Raw genomic sequence first — 25,880 nt, 5'->3', positions numbered from 1 at the left:
TAAAAGCTTTTAAAACTGGATAAAGAGGGGCACCTGGGTGGCTCAGTCAGTTAGGCCTCTGCCTTCAGCTTAGGTGATGATCTCAGGGTCCTGGGATGAGCCCTGACCAGCTCCCCCTGGGTTCCCTGCTCAGCAAGGAGTCTGTGTCTCCCTCTCCCTCTGCCTCTCCCCCCATGCTCTCTCTCTCAAATGAATACATTTTTAAAAATCTTAAAAAAACTGGAAAAAGAAAAGACTATATCTCTATTCCTGTACAGTTTCTTCAACAAGATTATTTGATACAGAATTGGGGGGGGGGCAGGAGAAATATTTATAGGTGGGGACGGATCTAGTTGACTTCCTGGAGTTCTCATCACTTACTCTAGATGTTATATCTGTTTTGAGGGTTCTGGTGATGACAAAACCAGCTCTAGGAGGATAAAGTGGAAATTTGAAGAGGGGATAAAACCAGCAAGAGGCTGATTGTACAGTAAAATATATTCACTAAATATCTCTCTTTTTGGTAGGATGGGGAAACATGGTTTTTTTTTTCTTTTGTTTCTGCACCTTAACCAGCCCTTGATCTTCATTTTTTAAGCGTAGGTCTCACTTAATCTGATAGTTAAGGGGTATTGTTTGTTCGTTTTCTTTTTTCTTTTCTTTTCTTTTTTTAAGACTTTATTTACTTATTTGAGGGACAGAGTGGGCCTAAGCTGGGGGAGAGGCAGAGGGAGAGGGAGAAGCAGACTCCCGGCTGAGCAGAGAGCCTGAGGGTGGCTCCATCCCAAGATCCTGGGATCATGACCTGAACCCAAGGCAGAAGCTTAACTGAGCCACTCAGGCGCCCCCGATCATTACCTCTTTTGTAGAGTTCTATGTAAAGAGCCTATGTAAAGAGCCAAAATACATAAAAACTAATCTTTCACATATAAACTAATCTCCTACAAAAACGAATCCCCCTAAATCATAGACACACCCCTCTTCAGCATACCCTAATCCCACCCATTCATTAATAACCAATTTAATGCCACTTTCCCCATAAATTCTTTCTTGATCCTATTCTCCCACCCCAGCAGAAATATCTTCCCCTCTAGGTACTTATCTCTAACCTGTGTGTAGGAAAGTGTTAGCAAAGAATCACATCCCCTCACTCTAGACAATCTAGTGTGCTGAAGAGACCATGAGCTTTGGAGTCCAAGTAAACCCATAACTCCTCAAATACCCTTGTAACCCTGGATGCCAGACTTGGGATAAGTTATTGAAACCTTTTGACTAATTTCTCAATCAGAAATTGTCTCAATTTCTTCATCTATAAAATGGTAACAGTACAAGTACCTCAGAGGTTGCTTGTGAGGATTAGAGACAGTGTTAATTATTTCACCCTACCACCATGCCTGGAACTTAGGCACTCAATAACATTACTCCCCTTTCCTTCTTTTTCACTTAATACACAGCCTTATTGTATGCACAGACTACATTCTACCCAAATTTGAGACCCTCATAGAACCTAAAATCTTGCTTTATACAGGGTACATACCAAATATGCATAAGCAGAATGACTGAATTAATGGAAACGTACTGTCATAAAGACATCAATGTAGCCATTTGTGATACAGGAGCTGCATTTTTCTAAGGCTGATTGCAAGATACCTTTTGCTTCTATGTAAGGGACCTGCCCCACCCTCAGGCCCCCCTCGAGTGTCAGTACCTGAGTCCACCCCGCCCGCAGTGCTTGGCTATCCCCGAATATCAGTACCAGGATCTCCTACATCCACCAACTCTACCCGAGAGTCAGTGCAAGGGTCTGTCCCGCCCTTGAAGCCCGGCTTCCTCAGGGTATCGATGCCAGCACCTCCAGCACCCGGTAACACTCCCGAAGTGTCAGCACACGGGCTCGCCCCGCCCTCGGTGATGGGCTCCTCCTGGAGTACGGCGCAAGGACCTCCCACACCCAATAACTCCCCCCTAGTGTCATCGCTAGCGTCCTTGCAGTTCTCAGGACCCGGCTCCCCCCGACTATCAGCGCACGGATCTGTACGGCTCTCGGAATCCTCCCAAGTGTCCTTGCAAGGGTCTGCCCCGCCCTCAGTGCTCAGCTCCCCCCGGAGTTCGCTGGGAGGATCTGCCCCACTCTCGGACTCCTCCCGAGTGTCGTCGCAAGGGTCCGCCCCGTCCTCGGAGCTCAGCTCTGTCCCAGTTTCAACGCAAGTATCGGCCCAGCTCTCGGAGTCCTCCCGAGCATCGGGACAAGGGTCCACCCCGCTCTTAATGCCTGGCTTCCCCTGGGATTTCATACAAGGACATCTTACACCCAGGAAACCCGGAGCGTCGGGACAAAGGTCCACCCCGCCCTCAGCGCCCAACCCTGCCCGGGATTCTGTGCAAGGACCTCTTACGCCCCGAAACAACCCCGGAGGGTTGGCACAAGGGTCCATCCAGCCCTCAGTGCCCGGCTCCCCCCGAGATTCGATACAAGGACCTCTTACGCCCCGGAACAACCCCGGAGGGTCGGCACAAGGGTCCATCCAGCCCTCAGTGCCCGGCTCCCCCCGAGATTCGATACAAGGGCCTCTTACGCCCAGGAACAACCCCCGGGGGTCGGCACAAGGGTCCGCCCAGCCCTCAGTGCCCGGCTCCCCCCGGGATTCGGGACAAAAACCTCTTACGCCCAGGAACTCCTCCCGAGGGTCGGCACAAGGGTCCACCCAGCCCTCAGTGCCAGGTGCCCCCAGAACATCCGCGGAAGGATCGGCTCCGCCCCCGGACTACCCCCGGCAATCGGTAGAAGGGTCCGCCCCGCCCTGGGCACGCTCCACTCCTATACCTACGCCCCGGGAGAGTCACAACCAGAGCATGGCGAGTCGGGAGAAGGCGAGTACCGCTGGCCACATGTTCGACGTAGTCGTGATAGGAGGCGGCATCTCAGGTCAGTATGGACCGTGGCGGTAACCTGAGGGCCCCTGTCCGGCCCGGGGTGGGGGGTTTACAGTAGTGCCGCGGCATTTGGGGATCTCTCTTGTGCATGCTGGAGTGCAACAGTGCCCAGCCCCGGATCCTGCAAGGCGAGAGTGGGGGTTGGGCCAGTTTTGCTGGTGGTGTGAACTGGGGGAGACAGAACAATAATTTTACTACTACTGTTAAATACTAGCATTTAATTAGCTCTCGCTGTGCAGTTATATTCTGTTCTTTACTGGCATTTCCTCAGTCCTCAGCAGTCCTGTGAGATGGGTACTAGCCCCCATTTTACAAAACCAAGTAACTGAGGTCTGGAGACTTGCAGTAACTTTCCAGAAGTCAAACCACTTAGCTAGAAAGTGGCTGAATGATTTTTTTCCATGTAGGACCTTCACTTCTCATCTCTGAGGTGGCTGCTTTGCCTCACTGATTTCACGTCCTTTGCCCTAAACAGACCATCAGTGTTGGGATTTTTGTAGTATTGAGGTAGTGATAGTGTTATTCCGGTTCTGTTCTTCTCCAAGCACTTTTCCTTAGAAAATTTGGTAAGTGAAGAGGAAGGAAGAATCGTTGAGTAAAAGGTGGGTTTTTTTTTTTTCTCTTTTCTTTCCTTTTTTTCTTTTTTTTTAAAGGAGAGAGGGTGGGCTCTTAGTTTTAACCTACTCGGGCTGTTTTTTCAGAACTTGCAGGAAGATGTAGGGCATGTGTTGTCCAAAGGGAATCCCTTGGTGAAGCAGAGGCCCACAGCCGGTCAGAGAATGCCTTGTTGCGTCCTTTCGTAAGAGCTCCCAGTGACCGAATCCTGTCCTGTGTGGAGCTGGTGAGCCTGGGTTCCCCTGGTCCTGGCTTAGGTTTGCAGCTGACCAAGTGTATGAGGCTTGCCTGTATCTTCCTGGAAACCTCATCATGACTGATAGATTCAGTTGTCACTTTGAGCTGTCATAATTGCTAAAATTTGAAATTCAGGAATTGTGTTTCAGCCCTAGCTAGAATCCCACATGAATCTGCCCAGGACCTGGGAGGGTGTTAATTTCTAAAATATACCTGCAGGATCTGATTTAGAAAGAAGGAGAAAGAAGGGGGAAGGGAGTAAGTAGGATGGCCCCACAGTAGCCATTTGTATAAATTTGGGGGGGGAAACTTAAAAATTAATTTTGAGTGGAGATAGCTTTTGACTTGGTCTCGTGAGGATCAACTGTCTGAATCTCCAGAGGAGAGGCCGGCCTGAGCTGTTGCTCTGGCACTCCAGCCAGTGCCAGCAAAAACATGCAGGTATGTTGGAGCGTCGGAGGAAAGCAGATAATGGTGGAGAGTAAGAAAAAGAAGTGTATTTCTCTTGTTTCCATTCATTCATTCATTCATTCATTCCTTCGTTCATTCAACAAACACTTGCCGAGTGCCTGCAGTGAAGAGAACTGTTGTTTCCAAAAACCTAGTCCTCCCATGCATGCTCCTCATAGTGTGATTGTTGATCACTGGGAAATAAATGTTCCGATTGTGTGGTCTATAAATTGATTAGTTCTCTCTCTTCCCCCATCTCCATACCATCCGCATTTCACAATTTGGGGTTCTTTCTGGGATTTTATCTTTGTCCTTTTCTTGTTCTGTGATCCAGTATTCCTTAGGGAGCATTTTGTCTTTCATTTTCCCTCTGCGCGATTACCTGCTGTATCTCCGTTTCCGCACCTTATTCCCAGTAGTTGGTTGTGAGCAGAGGTGGATTCACTATATGGCTGGCGACGCTCATGCTTTATGGCCTTAGAACTGCAGTTGCCTTCTGGTTTTCATTCTGAATAAATAGCTTCATACCGTGTCTTGTATTGGTAATCTTGCAGTTTTTTTTCTTAGAGGACACCCAAATCATATAAGCTTTGGGCCCCTCGAAACCTGGATCTATGATTACTATTAATTATTAATTTGTTTGTTTCATTTGGGGGAAAGTAAGGGGCCTTTCTTGCACAGTAGTTCACACACCTATTCCAGCAGCCAGCTTCCAGTCCATTAGTGACAGTGGAAAAGGCACGGGGCTTTCTCTCATATCATCTCTGTCACTCGATTGGAGTGATTTTAACACGAAAACTGACCAGAAACATTGCATTTGGGCTGCGGTGCTTTTCCAGATGGTTCACAACTAAAATCAAAAGTAGATGCAAGTCCGGCTCAGGCTAAACCCTGCACACCGACTGAGTATTTCATGAGCAGTCCTACTTAATCCCTATATCAGTTTTAAATGCTTTGGGATATTTCTTATAACTTTTGTCACAACTTGCACACTTTAATATGCTACCCACACACTTAAATATATGGCCAGTACTCAGCATCTGCAGTGTCATTACTTTTGTATAACAATGTAGCTCCCAGAAGAGTACAAATTCCAAATGACATTCCTCAAAATCAATCCATAGTAACAGAATTATCTTTCATTTTTGATAACTCTCTTGGCTGTACAAAGAATGGCAGCATCTTTTTTAATCTCAATTTTAAAGATTATTTGTTTATTTATTTGACAGAGAGCACAAGCAGGGGGTAGTGGGAGAGGGAGAAGCAGGCTCCCCGATGAGCAGGGAGCCCCATGTGCGGCTTGATCCCAAGACCCTGGGATCATGACCTGAGCTGAAGGCACACGCTTCACTGGCTGAGCCAGCCACCCAGGCGCCCCAAGAGTGGCACCATCTTGATATAGCTCCCTCTTGTCATTTAAAAAACCCCATAAAACAGGGGTGCCTGTGTAGCTCAGTGGGTTAAGAGTCTGACTCTTGGTGGCTCACGTCATGATCTCATGGGTGCTGAGATCAAGTTCTGTGTGGGGCTCCATGCTCAGTGGGGAGTCTGCCTGAAGATTCTCTCCATCTGCCCCTCCTCCAATCATGCATACATGTGCATGCTGTCGCTTGCTCCACCTCCCAAATAAATAAATAAATAATCTAAAAAAAAAAAACCCGTAAAACAGAGCATGTCTTGTAGCCACAAAACCCCTTTTTCTGTCCACTAATCAATTACATAATTGTATGTACTGTAGCAGTAGTGGAGAGGGGGAAACCCTCTGCTCATTTGTAAGTAATATAATGGTGTCTTAAACAGACTCTGGCCCTTAGCTGTCATCCATCATCTATCACCAAGTCCTCCTTGAAACTCCTTTCATTCTGTGACACTTGGATCCTGAATTTTTCTGTTGCTTTCTTTGCACCCATATTCTTTTGAACTTCCGGTTTTGAACCGGCCTCGAGGTTCAGCTGTTGATCACTGTTGTGCTCTTATGCACTTTTCCCCTCTCTTTCTCATTCTAGGACTTCACATTTCCCTTATCTATAGAAAGCTCTTAAGTCTCTAGTTTGGATCCATTTCTTTCTCCGAGATCCTGTTCTATATAAGTTCTATAACTTATCTGCTCCTGGATATTTCACCCTTTAATGTCCTGTTCTTAGTTCATATTCATCATGTCCAAAAGCCTCCTTGCCCTCCAACCCAGCTTGTCTTCCTCACTTCCTTGGCTCGGTTCCTGGCACCACCGTGGTGCTTTAGACCCAGTCAACCGATCCTTCTAATTTCTTGTTTTGGCTGTTCCTCTTTGCCTTTCCCAGTGACTCCCCCATCCCCAGGATAGACCCTGGATCCTTTTGGCTTACCAGGTTATGATTGTCTTTCCAGTGGCCACCCTTTACTTCGGGGCTCTCCTTTCATGTCCATCCTGCAGTGTTCTCCCAGAGCTGATTTTTTTTTTTTTTTTCAATTTGAGCATAGTTGACACACAATGTTACATTCGTTTCAGATCTACGACATAGTGATTGGATAAGTCTGTATGTTATTCTAGGCTTACCAGAAGTGTGGCTACCATGTGTCCCATTACACTGCTAGTACAGTACTATTGATTATATTCCGTGTGCTGTACCTTTCACCCCTGTGACTTATTCATTCCATAACCAGACTTGACTTTTTTAAACACTTCTTTCATCACCTTGTTCTCCTGCTCAAGACCTTCCTTCATTGGTCTGTTACCAGCCCCTCAAGCTTCCCTCCATACCCTCAATTATCTAGCCCCACTTTGTTGGACAAGTAGCATCCCCCACTGTCCCCAACATGGACTCACACTGCTGTCTTGTGATCGGTACTACACCATGTTTATTTTGTCCCTTCACCCCTTCCTTGTTTTTGTCTTTCTTAACATGGGAGTGCTTCTCTCTGACCGTTTACATCTTATCCATTCTTCAACACCTGATTAATGACCCTTTTTTTTTATTATGTTATGTGAGTCACCATACAGTACATCATTAGCTTTTGATGTAGTGTTCCATGATTCATTGTTTGCGTATAACACCCAGTGCTCTTTACAACACATGCCCTCCTTAATACCCATCACCCGGCTACCCCCTTCCCCCACCCCATCCCCTCTGAAACCCTCAGATTGTTTCAAGGAGTCCATAGTCTCTCATGGTTCGTATGACCCTTTTTTAAAAAAATATTTTATGTATTTATTTGAGAGAGAGAGTCTGTGCACGCGCGCGCAAGAGCCGGGGAAGCAGAGGGAGAGGGAAAAGTAGACTCCCCTCTGAGCAGGGAGCCCAACGCAGGCCTTGATCCCAGGGCCCTGAGACCATGACCTGAGCGGAAGGCAGACGCTTAACCATCTGAGCCACGTGGGTGCCCCTCATGACCCTTTCCTTTTTTTTTTTTTTTTAAAGATTTTATTTATTTATTTGACAGAGAGAGACGCCAGCGAGAGAGGGAACACAAGCAGGGGGAGTGGGAGAGGAAGAAGCAGGCTCCCATTGGAGGAGCCTGATGTGGGGCTCGATCCCAGAACGCCGAGATCACGACCTGAGCTGAAGGCAGACGCTTAACGACTGAGCCACCCAGGCGCCCCATCATGACCCTTTCCTTAATCACTCTGCCTGCCCTTGATTTTTCCCTGTTAGTGCTTGTCATCTGTAGCTAACAGTCCACACTTATTTTCTGTGTCTATTTCTTGATGTTATTTTAACTATAGCCATTCAGTCACTGACCATAGATGCTAGTTCTAATTCAGGAGCTGACACAGATATAGCAAATGACAGAAACCCAGTGGCATGCGATTTTAAAATCTGCCCCGACCCGAGAATTTCTGAATTGGCTCTCTGTCAGGGGAGAAAAAAAGGAAAAGAAAAGAAAAAACAAAAACAAAAACCCCATCTCCAGGGGTCAATGTATACTTCAGAGTCTTTGGGCCAAAGGGGTTTTTGCCAGGCAGTCCAGTCCAATCACCTAAGATTTTAAGCCTCTCCACGGCATCTCCTTGGTGATGATCTGGCTGTAGCTTTGAACACATCTAGGGAAGGGGAATGCTCTGCCCCTCAAAGCAACTCATTATGAGCAGAGGTGGACCCACTGCCTGGACTCATTCAAGCCCTTTGGGAGCCTCTACCATACGCCAGGCAGTGGCTAGATCACCAGGGGAAAGGTCTGATGTTGAGTAAGTAGTTTCCCTGTCCATAGGGTGCCCCGTCCTCGTGCAAGAAGGAATCGAGTAAGAGAATAATCGATATTCATACAAGGGAAGAAATATTATTGTCATGAGTATGAACAAAGTGCTGGGACCTTGAGAGATAAGTTTCGAAGTGAAAACACTTCAGTCATAGCGCTGGAGAGTCCTGGGTAGTGAGAAAGTTTTTCCATGGTTTTAGAAATTTTTAAGGGCCTGGGGTGCCTGGGTGGCTCAGTCATTAAGCGTCTGCCTTCGGCTCAGGTCCTGATCCCAGCGTTCTGGGATCGAGCCCTGCATCAGGCTCTCTGCTTGGTGGGAAGCCTGCTTCTCCCTCTCCCACTCCCCCTGCTTGTGTTCCCTCTCTTGCTGTCTGTCTCTCTCTGTCAAATAAATAAATAAAATCTTAAAAAAAGAAAAAAGAAAATTTTAAGGGTTGTGTGGAAACAGATCATTTCCAACTAGTGTCTAAGTAGTGGGAATCTCCCCCCCCCCCGCCATATTTTTTATCCACGAGCCAAGCTCTACTTAAAGAATTGAGCACACTAGCCACGTCGAAGTCGGGGCTGTATAAAATCAGTGGGGATTGAATCCTTTTCATCCTCTGAGACAGAAAAGCCATTTTGCAAGAAGGTTGACTACTGTTCTGAATCCCGACAATGGAGTCTACAACATACCACGGTTTCCCTTTTTGCTGAAATACATCACTCTGAAGAATCATTTCTGCTGAGAGCATTTTTGGCATTTTAACCCAGAACTTGGCAGCAGACACTTGGGGCTTTGTAGTGATTAAGAAAAACATTTAAAAAATGCTGCTTATTTTTGGTGCCTTACTTATTTAGATACTCTGAGGTTCAGTGCAGACGGGGCATTAATGTTCTGCCTTTTAGGACAGTTTTGTATTTTGTTCTCAAACTAGGATCCTTTCACTTTAGAAACTTTTTTGATGATGAACAAAGAACACAAGAATATCTGGGTTCTGACTTTTTGAAATCTTCGTGGTTGAATGAGATTTGGGGTTTAGCTGACATTCAATGGGCCGTTTTCTCATTTAGCCAGTGCTAATTGGCTTGACCCAATACGTAATCCTCAGCTAATGTGAAAAATATATTTAACAATAGATTTAAGTACAGTATAATTATATATAAGTATAGTATAACTCTAGTGTAATTGCATCACAGAGACCCATAATTGAGAAAGAGAAAGGTGGAAGCTTGTTATTGGCAAATATGGGTCATACAATCTTTGTGTAGGTGTGACATACACAGATTTTATATATAACTGATCTTGCCAGTATTTGGATTCAGGTGTACCCAGAAAGACTGAGGTTCTGTTGTAGTTTTATTTTTGTTTAACTTTTTAAGAAGATTTTTAGTTATTTACACAAGCAGAGGGAGGGGCAGAGGGAGAAGCAGGCTTCCCGCTGAGCAGGGAGCCCGACATGGGGATTGAGCGCGCGGGGCTCAGTGTCAGGACTCCCGGACCCTGAGCTGAGCCGAAGACAGATGCTGAACTGACTGAGCCACCCAGGCGCCCCCTGTTATAGTTTTATATCACATACGAGAGTTTGCAAGAGCATAGGCATCCAGTCAGCACTTGTTTGAAGACTTTGCTTGTGTGTACGACATGGGTAGATTTCATAATGACAGCTCCCTCCTTTTCCTGTTAGGTTTGAGTGATCAAAACTGCACACAGTGAGCCAAAAGAAGTTTCGTTACATTTTTCACTATTGTAAGGTTTGAGACAAGCTGATTGTTAAGGACTGTTTTTTGCCTTTATGGTGAAAATTATTTTATAGTTTTGCCAGGAATTTGTATTTTCTTCTGGATGATCTGTTCCTTATTATGTTGTTATTTGGCATTATGAATTAGGGCAGCTTCAAGTTTTTTTTCACGTTTAAAAACTTTTTTAAGTCATCTCTCCACCCATTGTGGAGCTCGAACTCACGACCCCAAGATTAAGACTGGCACACTCTACCGACTCAGCCAGCCAGGTGCCCCCAGGGCAGTTTAAAATGTTTAAACTATGGTTTTGTCTTCTATAAAATGAGAGGTTGGGTTAAGTTGGATGATGTTACATGGGATGTATCTTCCAGCGTCTCTTTTAGTAATTAGTAGTCGTCCTACTGTCTGTCTCTTCAGCTTTCTCTTTTGAATCCCCTCCTCAACGTGTTTTTCCTCCCGTGTTGTATTCTGGAAATGGCTTGCACGATCTCTCATGCTGACATCCTACACTAACTGAAATCCGAGTCTGGGGCTCTCTTGCGCATGCTCATTCACACCTCCTCCATGACTTCTCTGAGCCTTAATTTCAAAGCCCTTTTGTAGTTGTTGTTAAGCCAAAGTAAACAAAACCCCACTTTATAGTAATAATCAATTGATTAGGTAAAAGTGTCAATAAGAACATAAACATCAAATGATAAGCTTTGAGAGTTGAGTTTATTACATATTAACCACGTTCAAAGGTCACCGAATTACAAACCGTAAGGGCTCACAGGGACCAGCACAGAGGCACGCAGGGATCAAGCGAATTACCAAACGCCACAAAATTCTTAGCAGCGTAACTTGACTTTGGTCCCTTAAAATGTTGACCACCAGGGTGGTGCTGCTTCTGTACCCCGCCTCGCTGGGCTTGCCCTATAGTTCCATTCCTAGAACTGCAGTAAACTTTAGTTGTGCTTTACTTTGATGCTTGATGCTCTAAAACCTGGTGACTATTGTTTCACAGTAATTTATATTTTACAGTATGTTACATGGCATGTTACTGCTTCACGAACATTTATACTTAAAAAGATGGGACACCCTGTTAAGGTCAAGTGACTTTCATATGAAGAATTTATTTCCTTTTTGACAAGTCCATACCAGGTGTGTTTAGGATAATGTGTAGCAATTGTTCGACTAGTTTCCGTCAGTGGTTCTTCACCTTTTGGATCGTATCTCCCTTTGAAACTCTCCCTTTGAAAGCTACTGAACCTTTCCACCAAAAAAAAAAAATGTGTATTTTTACTCATAGAATTTTTCCCCCTGCCCCAGGCCAGCATCAGATGTTATGGAAACGTCTTCAGTGTCACTGTCCCTGTAGTATAAATATTTGGGGCTGAGACTAAGACTTCACAGAAGTGGTGAAAAATAAGAATTCAAAGGATTCATTAGGTCATTAGACAGTTACAGGTAATGTATATGCAAATAGATAATGATAAAAACAGTCAAGACATCTAGGCTGAAAAATAAGGCACGTGTATCTCCTATATTAAGTCCATGATAAATCAAACAGTGAGCCTGACATGTTTTGGAAAAAAAGAATTTGGGGAGACGACACAGATGAAGAAAATGGAAGGCTGTGGCAGTTGATGTGATTTTTTAAAATAGTTTACCAAGATCGGTATTGACAGATTTTAGGTATTGAAATGAAGCCATTGATATTAAATATACATTTGTTATTTAACATGCATTTGTCATGGCTTATGATCCTCAGTCATTGGAAGCATTTGACAAAATTCAGACCCAAGTAGAAGAGTGAACTTCTGTAGTTTATCTGAGAGTCCACTTGTCTCTCCAGTGACCGTGTGAGGCCCAGAAACCTTCTGTGGTTTTCCAACTAGAAACCTGAAATGCTCTTGGTGTTTGAGGTTGGTTCAGGGGTTCAGTGGTGGCACAGACAAGGGAAGCAGGAAATGACAGACAAGGAAAGGATTTCACGGAGGAAGTAATACCTGGCAGAAGCGTTGTGGGTTTTGGATAAATTCTGAAATGCAACGAAAACGACTTTTCTTTTCTTTTTTTTGCCGGTAAGTCATTTCTTTCGTTTTTAAAACTAGAAACATTTTTTTAATTGAAGTATAGTTGACATATCAAAGATGACCTTTAAGGTGACCGTTTCCAGATTAAATGGGTTTGCTTTGAGCCGTGGCTTAAATTCCAGACCTTTTTCTTGCACACCTGCCTGTGTTTGTTCATTCATTAGCTCATGCATCCATTCATTCAATAAATATCTGTTGATTGAGTGCTCACTGTGTGCTGTGAGCAAAATTTATGTTTTCTTGCTTTGGGAACATTGCTTCCAAACCTCCAGTATGAGCTGCTGTTTGACCATACTTTTTATTGTCCTGGGAGTTTGGAGACCAAGAGTCCTAATGTGCAGTTATGTAAGAATTCTGTTGGCCAGAGATCACGTCACCGAATAATAGAAAGTTAACTTTAAAAACTTAATATGTGATACACATTCTACACGTCCCTAGGTGGTGATGAATGTGGAAATGGAAGAAAAATGTCACTTTTAGGAATTAAGAGGAAGAACTAGGAGAGCCAGCAGATTTTAAGCCGTAGTTGCACTAATGTTTTGCTTCAAAACTCTTGGCTTGTGCTCTAGGCATTGTTCACCTGGGTCCCTGTCCAGGAGAGTTTATTACTGTCAATATTTGGACACTCTTATAAGAGATGAAACCAGCTTTCCCAAAGTGTGTTTTGAGGAGTAGTTTTTTTGAAAAGGCAGAAGGTGGAGAAATGCTGAATTGAACAGGTCTTTTCACTGCAGGACTTATTAGGGCCCTTTAATACACCAGTGTGGGCCACACATTTCCCAGAAGGAGAAAGGGCGTATGTCGCAACGTCCGTGAACACTGATACTTTTCCCCTGAGCATCTTGAGGACTAGTGTTCCCATAAAACATTTTGGAAACTATCTCTTTAAACCACAGTGCAGCTTAGTGTGCAGAATCTAGGGATAGCAGTGTGGAGGGCCCTTGGTGTATTTTTTTTTTAAATTTATTTATTTGAGAGAGAGAACATGAGCGGGGTGGTGGGGGGAAGGAAGAGGGAGAAGCAGACTCCCCACTGAGCAGGGAGCCTGATGCGGGACCCCATCCCAGGCCCCCGGGATCCTGACCTGAGTTGAAGGCAGACGCTTAACCGACTGAGCCACCCAGGCGCTCCCCACCCCGCAACCCTTGGTATATTTTTAAAGTGTCAGTGAAAGAATGGGGTGGGTCGTGAATTAAGGGGTAATTGCATTCCCCAACTTGGGTGAGATCATTTATTTAAAGTGAAGATGAATGCTGAACAATAATCAAATAAATTAGGACTGTCTAGACAACCAGTCTGTCGAATTCAGGGTAAATTGAAGTTAATTGTTAGCTTTCATCTATTTATCATTTGAGACAGCCCTGTCTTTTTAGCTTATCAAAGGGATTAGAAGACTTGGCATTTTCAAAAGCAGAGAATTATTTCTCTGAAAGGAAGCACAAGCTACAGATGGCTATAGGGATGGATAGATAGATCAGAATGGTTAGATGTATGGGGGACGACTTGTGTGTGCGTTGATACTGTCTGTTCTCTTTTGCTAAAAAGTACAGTAATGGATCAGAGACCAGAAAATGTGCTAGTCGCATAGACTCTGCTGACTTAACGTAGGCATAAAGGTTAAAAATGATGCGGCACCCTGTCCTTGTCAGTCTTTCTTAGTTGCTCGAGAGAAATATAATCGAAGCATTAGAAACTTCCTTGTTGCCCTCGTCCAGCTGAGCATTGTTTCGTTTTCCCAGTATGTGGTTATTCTGTTCATTGCAACAAGTATTTCAGCACCTGCGACATGGCAGGATCTAGTCTAGGGATGCGAAGATGTACAACACATTTCTGTTCTCAACAAAGTCCTAAGACACTAGTTAAAAGTCAGATCTCTGGGCAAGGGCTCATGGTGCCTTGGACGAGGGCAAAAGGCCCCGATGGCTTGGACTGGAGTGGCTGTGGTGGCAGTGGGAAGCAGGCAGATTCAGAACATAGTCTGAGGCCACAACCAAGAAGGACCTGGCCCTCGAATGGATTGAGGTATATGACGAAAGGAGAGAAGAGTCAGGAATAGCTTCGAGAGTTCTGACCCGAGCATCTGGCTGTACGGTGGAGCCATTTCCTAAGTTGCAAAGGGGCGGGGAGAGGAATGAGTTCTGGGGAACTATCAAGTGTCCTGCTTTAGACATATTGAGAGGCCTCAGTGACCCGACTTTCTTGGGGACGTCACGGTTTGTTCTAGTGAAGGAGTGGAGCCACCAGGCCATTCGTTGTGGCAGGAAAACCAGAAATTGAACTGGAAAGGGTAGCACGAGCCCCCCCCCCCCCCAAATAGAGTAATATGAAGGTACTTGAAGAAGGAAGGTGAAGGGAAGGGCCCTCGGCGAGGTAGGGAGGCTGGCAGGGCCAAGTGTGAGCCAGGTTCCACGGTCACAGATTTGTATCCCAGGAAGCAAAGGACCATTTCTTCGAAGGCTTCATGGCAGATATTATGAATTCCTTCTCCAGGCACGCTGTGTGGGGTAGGCCCTTCCCCGTCCCGTTTCTATGGGGAGCTTAGCCGCCGCAGCACGCTGGAGACGGGGCAGAATCTGCGAACACGGTTTCCACGGGGCCGGGGCTTGGAGAAGCTGCAGCTTGCTTTGAGGTTGCCATGGCAGCGCTGCTGCCGCCTGCATACTTCCTTGCATCCGGGCCCTCCTGCTCCACCAACCAGCAGTCACCAAAACAATAAAATAAAATAAAATAAGGACAATATTTTGCTTCCATTTGCTCTATAGTAGTTCACATCGAACATGATTTCTTAGTAAGAACAAAACAATTGCCTCAACTCTCCGACGACGACGTGTGCTTTGAAAAGCAGACTTGCCTTTTTTTTTTTTAAGCCTGTCTAATACATCCTTTCACCTATTTTATTTTGGTGTATGTGAAACCCAAATGATGGAAAAAAAATTGGAAGAGGAACTGTCTTGGTTTTTTTTGTTTTTTAAAGATTGTATTTGTTTATTTGACAGAGAGAGAGACCCGACAAGAGAGGGAACAACACCAGCAGGGAGAGTGGGAGAGGAAGAAGCAGGCTCCCTAGCGGAGAGGCCTGATGTGGGGCTCCATCCCAACGACACTTAACGACTACACCACCCAGGCGCCCCAAGGAACTGTCTTGTTTTAAACACCTCATTCCTCTTTAAAATACCGAATTGCCAAGCGATTAAAGATTTGCGCATGCCCTGCTCCTCTGATTTTCCTGTTTTTCAGATTTTTTTTTGCATTTTGAAAGTGATCGGATCCTTATTTACACCATAAGTCCTTTATGGAACTCTTCGGGTATGGGGCTTCTCTGGGCTCTCTACTCTCATTGAAAACCACAGGACATTTGGGAGTCGTGGGTTCTTTTCCTCCTAAGGAGTTTGATTCAGGAGAGGAACAGCTCCTGGTGCAGGTGCAACGAATGGTAGATTTTACCAGTGCCCACTTAGACCTCTTCCCTCCAACGGACCCATGGGAGAACCAGAGCCTTTAGACAGGAGGACACCTGAGCGTCTAGGACACCTTTCCAGGGTGGCCCTTCATCCCTCACAAGCCAATGAATCTCATACACCTGCTGATTTAATACACACTTTCCCCTCCCTGCCTTTATCTCTCTCCTCGAAAGTCTGAGGCCAAGAGTTTATACCTCTCACAGTGTGTGTGGGAGCCAGCTTCTACTGGCTGGAAAGGCCTCTTTCCAATTCCACATTCAGTGATACCACATTGGTAGCTTGAAATAAGTAGTTTAAATCAGACATGATGAGAGTGTCTGTATACCATGGAAACCCAAATGGTGCAGATCAGGTGCCCTCTCCCTCCCTGCAGCCCAGAGGTGGTTGTTAACCATTTAGCAGCATAGCACTATATCAAACCCTTTCCTTATTTTGGTGGGGGTGGTGGTGCACACCAGGAGGGCAGGGTGGGGGGCAGGTCTCTTCTATCCCTCAGAATTCCATGTGGCAATGAAATGATGGAAAATGAGTGAAAGGAGGACCTATAGTGTTCAGTGCTCTTAGCTTTGGCTAATCTATATTTGTTTGGAACAAGATGAACAGTAAATCTCCATGAGATTTATTGTTCTGTTCATAACACATGAAAATTAAAAAAAATATTTGATTATAAAATCTTTTTACAGAAGGAATGAGTCACAGAGACAAAAGGTCCAGCACAGGGAATATAGTCAATGGTACTGTACTAGCGTTATATGGTGACAGATGGGGAGTTACCCTTGTGGGGGGCCCTATACTTCAATTTAAAAAAATAATAAAATGAAATCCATTTTGTAGTAGCTACGTTATATTTGGTGACTTGCCTTCAGGCTTAAAAGCCTTTTCTTTTCTAACAATTTTATCCCATTTACAAAAAAAAAAAAAAGCTAAATAAACATTTTGAAAGATAAGGCAAAAGCCCTTAAGCTAATCCGTGGAGTTGACAATTGAGATATGACTTTTTTCTGTAAATGATTATTGAGTTTTGTGGCGACGAGGGGAGGGCAGAAAGCATAGCGACACACAGAAATGAGAACAAAGTAGGAGTTAAGGAGTGTAATCCAAGACTTAACACCTTGAAGCAGCCGTTGGCTTCATTTGTTTCATTCAAATCAACAGTCACAGAGTAGAAAAACTTTTCTGGACTGTAAGAATTTGCCTGTGCTTTATTTTCAACTTACCGAGTTATTTATTCAAAATTAGCTATTAGTTATTATTTGAAAATAAACACTCAGTCCGTTAAGCATCTAACTCTTGATTTAGGCTCAGGTCATGATCTCAGGGTCCTGGGATCATGGGGTGGGGGCTCCCTGCTCAGCAGGGAGTCTGCTAGAGACTCTCTCCTTCCTCTGCTCCAACCCCCTGCGCATGCGCGCTCTCTCTCTCTCTCATGAATAAATCTTTAAATAACTTTAAAAAAATGGCACCTTGCTATTATTTCCATATTCAGTATTTTCTAATCTTCCAGTTATCGTGGAAGTTCCTTTTTAAAAAGCCTTTTTTAAAGCATTTTTTTCCCACAAATCCTTTTAAAATGTTTTAAACATTGTATTTCTTAAACTAAGGGTTGCAATTTTCCTTGCTGAGATAGGGCCAGTCGTTTTCCTAGAATGCAGAAACCGCCCTTGTGATCAGCTTTTTAATTTTGTTTATATCCTAAAATACCCTTTGTCACTGGTGTGGTCACTGTCCCAACTCAGCTCCCCCTGCTCCCCCCACCCGCTCTAGCTTCCCAAGTGGTGCTTATTCATTATTTGGCTCTGAACGCCACTCACCAAACTAGTAGAGCGTTACACGTTAGATTTGATTTTGCTCAGGCTCCAAGTGAGGGTGTGAGAAATAAAATCCTTCACTTTTCAGGAGACTTTGGTGTAGCCATATTGGGGGCGCGGCTTTCTCACCCAGAATAGGGGGATAATGAAATCGACTCCAAGTGATGCGAACAGGAAAGGCACATGCACCTGACGCTGCGGGACACTGGGGCTGGAGGTCAAGGCCACCTCTGCTGCTTCGTAGGCAGCATGCAGAAGGCCACTTTCTCCTCCTTTAGAAGAGGAGCTACCGATTAATTCGAGTAAAGCCTTGACTGTACTTTTCTAATTGCTTTATAGTTTGATTGAGTAAGGCGAACTGGGAAGAAAGTAACCTTTTTTGTATCTGAGTTTCTGTGCTTTTAAATGTAGAAGACATATAGACATAAGAAGACTGGTGGATAAATATGCTTTTAATAACAACTTCGTCCTTTTTTTAGTGACCCTCTGCAGAAGCGCTTTGGCTCTGTCCCAGAGAACGCATTGCACCAATGCAGACATTTGCTGGCATTGGTTTGAATTTATTTAAATGTCACGGGATGGATGCTTTCTTTATGAGGGGATTCCAGAGATTCTTTGCATACCTAAATCTTTAATGAATGTCAGCAATGTAAGATTACAATGTACTTGAAGGGGCCAGTACTGGTTATTATGGTTTAGCCTCACCACATTCTGGATCTTCTAGACCCCAATTCATCCTTGATTCTGTATAGGAACAAAATGCTGTGTCGGTCTGCGTCCTCTGAGAGCAGACATCAAGACAGAACTAGCCATGTAAGAGACTGACTGTAGGAAAAGCCTGCAACGGAGAAAGGGGGGAGGGAACAGGAGCAGGCAAGTTGCTAAAAAAACCCAAAAAACAAAAAACACAGGGTAGTCCTGTATGATTTCCTACAATCTGGCTTTTGTTGATTGCATCCCAGTAGTACTATTTAAACATGTTCCTCTGGCCCCTAAGTAGAAGATCTAGAGGCTTGATGACATTAGAATTTAGTGTTGGCTCGTTGTCTCCCTCCCCTTCCTTCCTTCCTAACAGCTTCCTAGGTGCTGGTGTGTTCTTCCATCAGGAGGCAGATAACATCTGGTTATCTCTCTTTCTTTGCGTGATGTTAGCAGATGTTGAGGCTTATTACACTAGGTCCATCAATTGATTAAGCATTGCAACATGCTGATATTCTGATTTTATTTGTCTTCACTGATGAGCCAGCATACTTTTATACAGCAAAACCTCCCTTTGTTAGCTCTTTGGTTGCCTTGCAGTTCACTGCAGGTAGAAGTAGGATGAATGCCAGATGCTTTTCTTTTCCTTTAGGCATTTCCAGACTGGTAAGGTGGTTCTTTACCATTCTCCAAAGAACCGGTGAGAGTTTTTTTATTTGTTTAGTATTATTATGAATTCATGGATTTAAGCCATTGCAGTTGTTTTGTGTTTGTCCCCCTGCCCCATCTGCCTCCTGCAGTTGTTATTTTGATTTGATACTCAAATCGTTTCATCTTTGGCCAGTGGGAGTTTCAGTAGGTAGGTTCCTGAACCTTTTTGTCTCAATCCTGGCGGTCTCTGATAGCCTCCTTGCTTTCTGTATGACTTGATGTTCATACTTTTTTGTAATGGGAGTTTGAAGATACCTAGGTATAAGATAGCGTTGGAAGTACAAATAAATAGGGACGCCTGCGTGCTCAGTCAGTTAAGCGTCTGCCTTTGGCTCAGGTCATGATCCCAAGGTCCTGGGTTCGAGTCTTGCATCGGGCTCCTCGCTCAGCGGGGAGCCTGCTTCTCTCTCTGCCTGCTGCTCCCCCTGCTTGTGCTCTTTCTCTCTCTCTGACCAATGACTAAGTAAAATCTTAAAAAAAAGGAAGTACGAATAAATGTAGATTTAAAAATAAATGTGTACACACATAGATTTCCTTACTCTGTGAGCTGAGAGATCCCAGAAGCAATGACACCCCAGTGGCAAGCAGTGCACCTAGAGCCCAGATCTTGGTTTCTAAAACGTTTTTCAGGGCCGCCTGGATGCGCAGCGGGTTGAGTGTTTCCACCCAGGTCATGATCTCAGGGTCCTGAGATCGAGCCCTGCATCTGGCTCCGCACTCAGTGTGGGTCTGCTTGTCCCTCTCCCTCCCTCTCTGTCTCACTCTCAAATAAATCTTAAAAAAAAAATGCTGTTCCCCAATAAAAGGAACCAAGGCTCGTTGGAGACATGGCTGATTCTGGGGCTGGGCAGTGAAAGACAAACTCAGCCTGGAACATCTTGTAATACTAGAAAGTAAGTGCCCAAGCGCGAGGGCGCGCGTGCGTGCACACACACACACACACACACACACACACACGCAAAACGATGGGGGACACAGGAGCTGACTGAAAGAACTCCCAGTGAGCAAAGCTGGAACAATTGGAGCAAAAAAATAAATAACGTAATATTGGATTATAACCCCAAGTATAAAACAACTATCTATGGGTCCATACTGATATAAATAAAATGACTGAATAAGTAAATAAACAGGAGAGAAGAGAGAAATCTCCTTGTGGGAGGATTCCTAATAATTTATGTAGATACTTCATCCTCCAGGAAGTGGAATGTAACTCCCTGCTCCTTAAGCGTGGGCTGTGTGTAGACTTCCTTCCAAAGCATACAGGATGGAAAGGGAGAAGGGAGAGTAGTAGCTTTAGAGTGAAGAAACCTGGCAAACACCACTTCAGCCAGACGATCAGAATTAACGTCAGTGACAAGTCCTGTTGGTAGCATGCCTTGACGTAATGTTAACCCAAGCATTTCCCCTCCTTTTCTGGTATCACTATACTGGGTTTTAAATCTATCTTGTAGGACAGTTTTTATTTACATGTAAAAACCCTGTTCTCAGCTTTGAGCCAATGAATGAAGTGTGATGCATGGTTCCTACCTTTGGAAGCTTTGAATCTAGTGGGAAAAAACAAGCTCTAGCAAGCATGTAATCCAGATATAAATCAGAGGATGTGATTATAAGGGTTTTGTTTTGTTTTGTGTTAAGTAGGCTCCACACCCAATGTGGAGCCCAGCGTGGGGCTTGAACCCACAACCCTGAAGTCAAGACCTGAGCTGAAGTCAAGAGTCAGATGCTTAACTGACTGAGCCACCCAGGCGCCCTCACAAGGGGTTTTTAAGCTCAGAAAAGCACAGATATACTGAGGGCTGGTGTAGCCAGGAGAAGTTTGCAGGAAAACATACTCTTCTGTTTATGCAATTAGGTTTTCTGGAAGAAGGGCACAATAAGGGTTGATTTAGGGGCTCAATACATTCTCTTAAATAGGATTTCATTATCACCAAAAATATATATATTTTTAAAATAATTACATTTTGTCAACCTTATGAGAGATGATAAAATTATGGTAATGTAATACAGGATAGATTATCGAATTGGTGGCCCGATTAATCACAGTGTGGTCAAACTTTATTGGAAAGAGAGCAAAATCAAATGGATTATGTATGATGCCGTGCGTTCATTTTATGGGTAGATCTGGCTAAATCTTGGCTATTTCATGTTCACGTCTTAATATGTTCTTGATTTTGTTTTCGTGTTTGTGTTTGCTTTCTTTGTAGGACTGTCTGCTGCCAAGCTCTTAGCTGAACATGAGGTTAATGTTTTGGTTTTAGAAGCCCGGGACAGAGTTGGAGGAAGAACGTACACCGTGAGGGTAAGTGCTTTTAACGCTTACGTGTAATATCTCACTCACACTGTAAAGGGGGGCACTGGAAGTCACAGAGCTCGAGGTGATCTCAGGGGTTCATGCAGGGAGGCCATTTATCCTTCAGAGCCCCGAACTGCTCCAGCAAGTAAGGGTCCACGCTTTTCAACAAGCACCCGCTGAAGAGCGACAGCCTCTGACCTTTTAGTAGCTTGTATTCTAGTGATGAAAACAAACATGAACAAATAACTTCAATGCACTGTTATAATTTCCATTCCAGAGACCTAAGAGAGTATGTAGTGTCTCCAGTGGGGTTACAGTTTGGCTGGACTTGAAGTGACTATACACCCAAAAGACATGCACATGCGCGCGCGCACACACACACACACACACACACACACACAGAATATAGGTTCCTTATTTATTTATCCAAGGATGCACAACTTAAAAGTTGTGTGGCTACAGTAAGCAGCAGCAGATGTAGTGTATTTTTGTGCAACTTTGTCCTTGGTCCTTGTTCCCTAAAGGAGTGTTGCTGCCAGAGACTCTCTTCGCTCAGGTAAGGCCCGCTAGACACTGAGAAGCTCAGTTCTTGCTATACCGACTGCCTTTTTATACTTGGGCTAACGGCACCATTCTAGAAAAATGCACGCTAACTTTTTTTTTTTTTAAGATTTTATTTATTTATTTGACAGAGAGAGAGACAGCAAGCGAGAGAGGGAACACAAGCAGGGGGAGTGGGAGAGGAAGAGCAGGCTCCCAGCAGAGGAGCCAGATGTGGGGCTCGATCCCATAATGCTGGGATCACGCCCTGAGCCGAAGACAGGCGCTTAACCGCTGTGCCACCCAGGCGCCCCCACGCTATTGTTTACTGTTATTCAAGGACACTGTTGCAGGTGGTCCAGCTGCTGGGAGCTGATGAAAGTGCCCAGGGGGACGACAGGGGGTAGGGAGGAGAGGGCCAAACATGGAAGTTTGGGGAGCATGCAGCTTTAATGGGGGGCAGCGGCAGAGGAGCCAGAGAGAAGCGGTGGAGGCAGAGCAATGCCACGCAGATCGGTGGAGGAAAGAGGAAGGGAGGATGCACTCAGCCAATTCCAAGGGCATCTGACATAGGATGAGGGGCCGCGAAGAGGCCCTTGTGTTTGGCAGTTAGGTCATGAATGAGAGCCTTTTCTCGAGCACACAAATAGACTGTTTTAAAGGCTGGGCACCGACAGGACAAAACCAGACAGTTGCAGTGACTGGTGAGAGAGGAAGCATCTATCTCATTAGAAGATGTATCAGACTTCCAGCGAAATGGCTTAGGCGGTGCTCATTGCAACGGCTCGAGCAATATAAACATTCAGTTATTTTGCGTGAGAAGTCTGGCGGCAGGGAGTCCAGGCTGCTGCAGGCGCCCAGCTTTGTCGTCAAGCCTTTAGGCTCTTCGTGTCTTTGCTGCTCAGCCGTTCTTCGCGTGTTGGCTTATTGCCTAGCAGTAACCAGATGGCCGCTGCGACTCTAAGCATCGAGGCCTCATTGAAGACCGGAAAGAGCACGAAGAGGCCGTCCCGGTTTGTATTTCGATTCCAGCTGGTTACCATGCGGTGTAGTATTCGTTTCCGGTGCCATAGAGCGATTCAACACTTCCGTCCGACACCCTTTGCTCATCCCGGCAAGTGCGCGCCTTAATCCCCAGCCCCCGTTTCACCCATCCCCACGCAGCTCCCCTCTGGGGACCATCTGTTTCTTCTCTAGACTTAAGAGTCTGGTTCTTGGAGAGGCGCCCCCAGTTTGCTCTGCAACAAAGCTTTTCCTTTACGAGAAGACCGCAGCAGACATTCGCTAGTCTCCTTGGCCAGAGTTGGGGCACACAGCCAGCTACCCTGAGCATCTTGGAAGCAGGCGTGGGCCAGGCAACATGAATGGACATGGAAGAGGCAGCCAGGCTCTGAACTACAATAGTGTACCGGCTCTTGCAGTCATACCACGCCATGCTCTCCCTGTCATTTGCTCCCTACCTTTTTTAGATGTACGGGGATGTACCATAGGTCCGTTTTCACTCGGCTCAGCTCTGAGAGTGCTCACCAGCCTTGCTACTCTACAGCGTGGCCCGTGGCCCAGCAGCCTCAGAGTCACCCGGGAGCTTGATAGAAATGCAGAGTCTCGGGGCGCCTGGGTGGCTCAGTCGTTAGGCGTCTGCCTTCGGCTCAGGGCGTGATCCCGGGGTCCTGGGATCGAGCCCCGCATCGGGCTTCTCTGCTGGGAGCCTGCTTCTTCCTCTCCCACTCCCCCTGCTTGTGTTCCCTCTCTCGCTGGCTGTCTCTGTCAAATAAATAAAATCTTTGAAGAAAAAAAAAAAAAGAAATGCAGAGTCTCAGGCCCCGTCCCAGACCCACTGAATCCAAATCTGCGTTTCAACAAGCTGAGACTACTTCCGTAGCATGCCCTATGGTGTATGTTCACTTGCATGCTTGAAATTAATGTAAATCCAGATTAATTGTATCCAGAGAATTTCTGAGTGCCTCTTCAGACGTAGTAGTAGTAGTGGAGTGTAATTCCCTGGGATTCTGGCCCCTGTACTGCCTGCCACGCCGTCTTACCTTGGGTAAGTCCTGTTGGCCCTTTACATCCCAGTTTGCCCATCTGGGCGGCGAGATACGATCGAAATGTACTCGAAGCTCCCTTGCAGCTTCAAGCTCTAGTTGAAGACAGTGTGTTGGAGTGCAAAAGAAGCATTGTGTATCCTGCGTGTCTGACCTTACTAGATAGAATTCTCCTGTCATTTTCTGAAAATTAGTCCTTCACTTTGGAGATGATTATTAAGTTGTTCCTTAAGCCCCACGTTTCTTATCTCTAAAACCTTTTGGTTATTAAATAGGAGCATCAGTCATGTTACAGATTCTTGGTGAAGAGCAGGTTTCTTGATCTAAGGGAAATGAGAATTCCAACAGGCCTGTCCGCGGCTCCGTTATTGCCCAGGCTGATTTTTCACGCTGCATCATTTATATATGTCAGCACCATACGGGAACTATTGTGTATTAAGCATGATACCGTAACTCCTTAGGTATCTGAGGAAGGAACTTTGAAATGCACTTTGCAATACTTACAAGCTAGGACTTAACATTTATAAGATTTCAAATGAATAGGAGGAGGAAAAAGGGCTTTGCGAAAAAGGGACAGAAATGCTATTTCAGAAGAAACTGAATTGAATATTGTTAGAATTGCTTCTAAGAGCATAGTCGGTTAGGATAATTTGGGGTGGTGTTGCCCTAACAGTTACTCTGAGTCTTTAAGTACCGAAATGTTAAATTTGGTGTTGCACTTGGCAGCTGTTTGGGGAGATCCCCGATGAGTTCTGAACTTCCCAATTTTTCGGGTCGCCTGGCTGGCTCGGTTGGTGAAGCGTGCGACTCTTGATCTCGGGGTTGTGGGTTCGAGCCCCACAATGGGTGTAGAGATTGCTTAAAAATAAAATAAAATCTTTAAGGGCTCCTGGCTGGCTCAGTCGATAGAGCACGTGACTCTTGATCTCAGGGTCATGAGTTCAAGCCCCATGTTGGGTGTGGAGCCTACCTAAAATAAATTAAAAAAAAAAAAAAGGAACTTCCTAATTTTTCCTTAGTGTGGTTCCTTTATCATTCTTCAGGACCAAATTTATGAAGTCGAAATGCCTGCGGGGCTATCACAGGGATGGTGTATTGGTTTCCTAATATAGTTGCGTGTTTGTGGCCTCTTCAGAGACTGAGAAATAAGATGAGAATCAACACCCTCAAGATGGAGGTGCAGCATAGCAGAATATGGTGTTACAGTTCCAATATCTTCACGCTGAACCTGAGGCACCTCCTTGAGAATCTTTCACCTTTTCACTTTCTTTCTTTCTGTAAAGAAACATTCTGTAGAAGAAAACAAACGAGCACAAAGACAACAAACAAAACCAGAAGCAGACTAAGTACAGAGAACAAACTGGTGGTGGCCAGAGGGGAGTTACCTGGGGGGGGGGTGAGGGACAAAATAGGTAAAGGGGATTAAGAGGTACAAATTTCCAGTTAGAAAATAAGTAAGTCACTTGAAAGGATTGAAAACTACAGCCTAGGGAGTAGAGTGGATAATATTGTCATCATTCGTGTGGTAAAAATAGGAACTAGTCTGTAAAATGCCTCACACTTTCTACTACTTCACTCAGGATTATTTGCTTTAAAGAGAGTGTCAGTATTCTAAAGACCTCACGTGTCAAATTCCCATGAGTCCTCTTGCTGCCTTTGTTAAAGCCTAGAAATGTATTGGAGTACTGACTCCAGTTTTGTTTTATATTTAAAGAGGGTACTGGAAACTAGAGAAGGTTTGGAGAATAGTACCAAGGGTTAGTAAAAGATAAGGTAAGGGTTATATAAGGGCCAGGTGAAAGAAAGTCAAAGGCACACCTCATTTCTGGTGTTAGGGCAGAATGAAAGCCCTGATTAACGCTCTCCACTGGAATAAGTAGAATGCTGAATAAAATATACACTGGAAATCAGGAATTTGCAGATCTCCTGGAGGTTGAACAGACATCTCAGATTTCACACACCCAACCTGATCTTCTGATCTCTCCATCAAGACCACCATTCCAGAAGCCTTCCCCCATCAAAGGATGGCAACTCCAAAAAACTCAAGCATCACACTCAACACTGTCAGGCCCCACTTTCATTCTGTTGGCTCTGCCTTCAAAATATATCCAGAATTCAGCACTCTGCACTGCTTC

At 45.0% G+C, this 25,880-nt stretch overlaps 1 protein-coding gene across 1 annotated transcript in view; it reads left to right on the top strand.

Moving 5' to 3' along the window:
• Nucleotides 1-1,653: 1,653 nt before the first annotated feature.
• The window catches only part of LOC103679200 (amine oxidase [flavin-containing] A), a 68,898-nt gene continuing 44,671 nt past the window's right edge, over nt 1,654-25,880 (top strand). The window contains exons 1-2 of the mRNA XM_008708715.2: nt 1,654-2,905; nt 21,072-21,166. Coding sequence (XP_008706937.1) covers nt 1,822-2,905; nt 21,072-21,166 — 1,179 coding nt within the window. The 5' untranslated portion in view covers nt 1,654-1,821. The remainder of the gene's footprint in view (nt 2,906-21,071; nt 21,167-25,880) is intronic.

Source organism: Ursus maritimus, assembly GCF_017311325.1.
Source record: "Ursus maritimus isolate PB19 chromosome X unlocalized genomic scaffold, ASM1731132v1 scaffold_X1, whole genome shotgun sequence".
NCBI lineage: Eukaryota > Metazoa > Chordata > Mammalia > Carnivora > Ursidae > Ursus > Ursus maritimus.
The sequence above is the reverse complement of the archived record's forward strand: the minus strand, read 5'-3'. Positions and strand labels throughout refer to the sequence as shown.